This window comes from Engraulis encrasicolus, chromosome 3, assembly GCF_034702125.1.
Source record: "Engraulis encrasicolus isolate BLACKSEA-1 chromosome 3, IST_EnEncr_1.0, whole genome shotgun sequence".
Classification (NCBI taxonomy): Eukaryota; Metazoa; Chordata; class Actinopteri; order Clupeiformes; family Engraulidae; genus Engraulis; species Engraulis encrasicolus.
Genome location: NC_085859.1, coordinates 33,126,120 through 33,132,273, shown reverse-complemented (window position 1 = coordinate 33,132,273; position 6,154 = coordinate 33,126,120). Strand labels below are relative to the sequence as shown.

General features: G+C 44.9%; 1 protein-coding gene across 1 annotated transcript in view; it reads left to right on the top strand.

Annotated features, from left to right (window-relative positions):
* Positions 1-2,385: 2,385 nt before the first annotated feature.
* Positions 2,386-6,154, top strand: part of golph3a (golgi phosphoprotein 3a) — a 29,154-nt gene continuing 25,385 nt past the window's right edge. The window contains exon 1 of the mRNA XM_063195234.1: positions 2,386-2,805. Within this exon, the coding sequence (XP_063051304.1) occupies positions 2,593-2,805 (213 nt within the window). The 5' untranslated portion in view covers positions 2,386-2,592. The remainder of the gene's footprint in view (positions 2,806-6,154) is intronic.

Below are 6,154 nucleotides of genomic sequence, written 5' to 3'. Positions count from 1 at the left end.
AAGGCCCGAACAACCGAGATGTGAGCAATGAAATTGTAAGTGTAGCGGATGATGTGTTGTTATTTGGATTTGTTTTATATTTGTTTTCTTTGCACCATCCAACATGCACCCATTGAAACTGACGTGTGCAAAAGCATCCTGCATGACTCATGTTTCATGAAAAGGTCAGCAATGTGCGCCTGCTTATAGATTGCAAGTCATGACACGCACGCATCAACAAAACAGCAGAATCAAGACTGAATTTAAACATGTTTTAGTCATCATGGAAAGTCATTAAGGTATTAATTAATGTCTCGAGCAGGAATCATTGAAATGAATCTAAGTCATTTTAGTGCTTTAAGGAAAAAAGGTTAAGAACCACTGCTGTATGGCACCAACAGGGAATACCACCTGCAATAAAACAAATCACAAACAGAGAGCAGAGCTTGGGTAGAAGACATTTGAGTTTAAAAAAAGCCATTCGCCAAGGAGAACCATTCCGTTCTCAATTTCATTTCAGTCATTTCAGCTGGGTGGTCAGAAAAGTAGAACCACACAGTCTTCCTGAGTAGGCCTAGGTCTAGTTCATGAAAGACTCGATAGTCCAAATGAAATATAAGGTATTTATTGACAACACCACAGTATGCAGTAGTGGTTCTCTTTGGCGCAGGCCCCGCCTGTTTCGAATAATTTTGATGAAGAGAGCTCATATCCAATGCCGATGGATGAGGCAGGTGGCGAGAGCCTACCCCCCTTCACAGGACGGGGACCAACTGGTGACGGTGGCTAGAGGTGGCAGCATCCGCAGCAGGCTACAGAGTGAATCATTGACCAAGGACCTCGATGCCTGGAGCAGACGATCTCAGCATTACTCATGGTGTCCAGGCTGGAGAGAAGATGCCAAACTGCGTCTGAAACAGAGACCCATCGCATCGCCTCCTCGCGGGGCAGGGATCAACAGGCGATGGAGGGTGATGGGGAGGAGTTGGGAGCGTTGACACCGGCATACTCTAGTCAGCAGGAGTCTGTGTGTGTGTGTGTGTGTGTGCATGCAATCTCACGTGAGACTCGGGCAATTGGCGCCATACTGTAGCTCTAGAGCTGCTGTGTAAACCTCCCTTCTGAAGCCTTGGGCAGGTGTGCTGTTCATTGTGCTGACATCTAATAAATGTGGCCTACTAGGCCTACTTTTCATTGTCCTACATCAAGTCCTGGCTTAGCAGCCTGACACACATTACAGGACGTCTAGCTCCCATGCTGAGGTTGGCAAGATTGGGGGTTTGAGCCCTGGGGAACTACAGTAGGGCAGAAATTGACCAGCAGTGACTATGTTGTGCACTTGAATTAAAAAGAAAAAGCATCCCATCTGAGTTGCTACGGTGTCTTCTCTTCATTCATGACCAGCAGTGACTCTTTGACCTCAAGAGTTACCCCCACCTGACACTGCATGCTCAGTAGCCTAATATGCAAGAAGACCAGGATGACATTTCCCTTCCCAGTTATGCCAACTCAACTTGCCCTTATGGACCATTTATTAAAACATCCCTAGCCCAAGGTAAAAATGTTGCTCATCTGACATTTTGACTCTGATGCTTCATAGTTGTTTTAGCAACTCATCTCATGGGTTTGAATGATGACAAATGACTGGTCTACCTCTCTTCTCTAATAGACAGAGCCAGGGGGTCTTTTCTTGATAGGCTATCTCACCTGCAATCAGGTGTGTATGTGCCGGGCCGCTGACATCTTTTGCTGGGCCCAGGACGAAGTAATCTAAAAGGGCCCCCTACCCAATATGGGCACCAAATTCGGGGGCCCCTATCTCCCTGGGCCCAGGACAACATACCCCTTTGCCCCCATCTCCTGTCGGCAGCCGTGTGTGTGTGTGTGTGTGTGTGTGTGTGAGAGAGAGAGAGAGAGAGAGAGAGAGAGAGAGAGAGAGAGAGTGTGTGTGTGTGTGTGTGTGTGTGTGTGTGTGAGAGAGAGAGAGAGAGAGAGAGAGAGAGAGAGAGGGAGAGAGAGAGAGAGAGAGAGAGAGAGAGAGAGAGTGTGTGTGTGTGTGTGTGTGTGTGTGTGTGTGTGTGTGTGTGTGTTTTAAACTGTAAACCAATGAGGGCTAATGGTAATGAGGCCTAAGCTCAGTTTAGGTTAGACAGGCCAGACTACCCACTGGCAGGTGTTTGGGTCTTCTTCTGAATTCATGTGGAGTTGACTTTGAAATGGGCTTTGAAATTTGTTTTATTTGAAATAAAAAAGTATATTTGTAAAATGATATGTAAAATTTCATATGGGCCTATATATTTATAGACTACAGTGAACTGGGTTGATTGCATTCTAAGTAGTGCTATCAAAAAGTCCCATTCTACCTGAGAAGTGGAGGTGCCACATCCACTGTTGTCGTAATCACATCCCGCCATGTTGGACAAACCCACCGAGTACAGGAGCAGTGGCCGCCGTGGAGGGAACGGGGGAATGGTCTGAATACGTGCGCGGACGTTTAATGTTTATATGATCTCCATATCTATGCAGCGGACTAATTAACTAAGTGACAGATCTGTGGAAGGACGTGGTTCGGGGATATTTTATTCCTCGTTAAAAAGGACTTGTCGGTAGAGGATGACTTCCCTGACCCAAAGGAGCTCGGGCCTGGTGCAGAGGCGAACTGAAGCCTCGCGCTCAGCTGCAGCCGACAAGGAGAGGGGATCTGGGGACGAGGACTACGATGCTCGACGCGCCGATGAACAAGACGACGATGACAGCGGAGATTCCAAAGAAACGCGACTTACTCTTATGGAAGAAGTATTGCTTCTGGGACTGAAGGACCGAGAGGTTTTATACTCTAAATTATATCACCTGTAGATGACGAGATTATGGCTTTTAATGCTTGACTCTTGGAGTGGCTTACTTCCATTAGCAAGTTGTAGCTAAGTTAGCAAGATGGTAAACAAGTGCCTGGGTTAGCCCCACTGCTAGGCTAACTATAATGTACTATCAGATGATATTTCCACTAAAGCTTCCTTATTAGCAAAACCGTGGCGAATTCACCTCGACATATCATACGACAGCTGTAAATTACGAAAGGCAACAACTGCATATTAATGCTTGGAGGCATAGAATATTCATTTCCAAACGTAAACAACGATGGCACGGACAGTGGAAGGTTATTTTATGTACAAAGTAACATACCAACTAGCTGGCTGGCTTGCAACCCTAACTACAGTAGCCAACTAAGTTGATAAACATGTCAGTATGTTGCGGATAATGTGCAGAATGTTACTTTCTCAGTGGCGCATGCTAGGCTGTAACAAAACTAATGTGTTGCTGCTATGCTGTGGTTCAGCCTGGGTACTATGAAATTCATCAACCAGGTTGTCCATCGAAATGGCACTCGGAAACATATTCCGGGCCATGCTGCATAGATCTGTTTTAGCTTGTTGTCAAGCTTGACACGTAATAATATATTGGGGTAGTAAAGTATTTCTGTCTGGCAACAATGTGGCCGCGGTATTACGTAAGGAAGGTGTGTTAAAAAAGATAGAACTAGACCTTCCTGGACTCCAGGGTACTGTAGCAGCTACTGCAACCATTAGTATTGCTGGACAGTTAGGCTTGTAATTGCTTTCAACTAGTCATGACAAATGCTAATTTTGAACCCACTGTTATGCTTGTGGAGATGGCAATCTGTGTTTGTCATGGCCCCTTATCCACCCAGCTTCTTCCTTCATCAAGAGGAAGCATGTACGTCAGAGAAACTGGCTCATAGATGATGGCAGACGATGGCTTTTAGTGGAGGTAAAAGGCAGTGTCTGAGTTACGTCCACTTTTGCAGAAATGTCTAAAGCAATTTTAAAGCATTTCTTCAAACTCCCTTTCTGGCAGGGATCTGCCATGGGATTGCAGGAATTGTGGAAACTGTTTACCCAAAGCCAAGTAAACAGACTTTGATCTGTGTGAAGCAGGTTTAATAGCATACCACATGCTCCTCGCGTTCACAGGCAGAGTGCTGAAAACCTACTGTATTTGTGAGCTTGCATGTGTAAGCACCAAAACACATTGGTGTGCTGGAAACTTTTAAAAGCAACGCTTCCCCTCTCAAGTCCCTTTTTCCCTCTTAAGTCTAAATATAGACAATAATTACTATCAAACACAGCACCCTCCCTCCCCAGACCCTTGACAGACGAATGTCAGTGGAACGAGGCTCTGTTATCGTATCATCTTCCCTTACAAATTAACACACACAGAGTGTGACCGCATCGTCATCTGTAAATGAGGTTAGTGTCTTTGCTTGGATGGGGATCATGTACCTCCAGATGTAGGCCAGGCCTTTCCCCAGCGGCTGGAGGAGTCTCTGCCTGGGACACCCCCTCCACTACACTCTACACTCTGCAACAGCACTGAGCTGAATGATGTATTGAATCCTAATTGAGTGGACATGTAGACTTGATCATAGTCATTGACCATGGATCTGACAAAGCTGCCTGGCTGACTGAGAGAGGACAACCCTCCGCCTTGTGTGGAGCTGAGCTAAGCAGAGCAGGCAATTTGGATGTCATGCTTCAAAGTGTCACGCATGAACGCTATCGCAATTCATAAATAATGCATACCTTTTGATATGCTGGGCAGGGAGTCTGAATGTAGGCTCAGGTGCTGTGGATCAAGGAGCAAACATTCTAAAGGACAGCAAAACCAGCAGACCACTTGGTTGCTTTAAAAAGAAGTGATTGCTGGACAAGCAAACGCTAGTGTTACCTCTATGCAAACTAGCTTCCCATTCTTCTCTGTCAGCACTGATCCTTTTTAGAAACATAAGTTTCATTTTTTTGTTAAATGAGTGACAACTGACAAGATGAATGAAATTGATGATTTGCAGTAGCAGGAAACACAGCTGGCACTGATTGCTCCATGGTCTGTCCCCCCACCCCACCGCTTTGGGTTATGTAATATTACTCTCTGTGTTTCTGGTTAACAGATAGGCCAAGTTAGCTTACACTGATTGTTTCACATGGTTGCAACAACAATGCGTTCTTTGAAATACAGAACGTTGTCTAAACGTTGGCAGTATTTCATGTATTTTGGCAGTACTTAATGTATTTCGTTCGTATTTAGTATTCATATTTAGTCTTTAGTAGAGTCATAATTGGAGGTTCCGTGACCAACCTCTGGCAACAATGTTTTGATGATTGATTTGACCTCTATGGACCCTTTAGAAAAGATTTAGCCCCCATGTCCATCGCAAAAATCCCGGGCTTTTTTGCTAGAGAGCCAAATTCAAAATGGCATCCGGCGCCATCACTAAAATATAACTTTTGATCTGAATGACCTAGAATCATGTATGAAGGCACTTTTTCATATAAGTCAACCATGAGGATTCCAAATCTGACATCATTTTGGTTATAAAACTTCGTTTTGACGGCGAAATTCAAGATGGCCGCCATCTAGAACCGCTATTTTCGACCTTTTTAGGCCGTCGCCGCCCAAAATTATCATATTTGGACTGGGAACCTCCCAATTTGTGTGACTGTATTTCTCATGTAAAGATATTGAGAGAATAGCTGATCTACAAGGCCAGAATTCCTCACATTGGGAGGCGTAGTGGACTTGTAGATGGGCTATTTTAATAATGTGTCTTTTTTTAGTTGGCTATTATTTGACAATTTGGCCGATATTTTAGCATTGTTTGATGATTACTTTGGATGCAGTGATGGTCTTTTACTTTGAGTCCTTACATCATGACCCCACCCCCCAAAACAGGGGGTCTTGACCCACAGGTTGAGAACATATTATCTAGTAGAAAAACCCTTCACGTTTCATATTTTCCGAGCATTCTTGCACAGAGAAGCCCGTTGAGGAACTCGAGGCAAGAGCTGCCGAAATGGAAGAAGTGCGCTCACAGCAGTGATCAACTTGGTTGAAGACAGTCAGATTGTGAAGCTCCCCGAGCTGCAAGAACACTGTGTTGTTGAGGAATGTGTGGTCTTATTCAACCCCAATGGCACATACAGGAAGACGCAGAAGAGCAAGCTCATCTCGAAGATCTCCCTCCACCCTGTTTTGATTAAGAATCCTATCTTGCTCTAATTGACATAGGCATGATCTGGAGGATGGGAACTCCATCAGCAGAAGATTGGCAGACACAGGACGGCACCCTATACAAGTAGGTTGGGCTATGCCCAAAAAC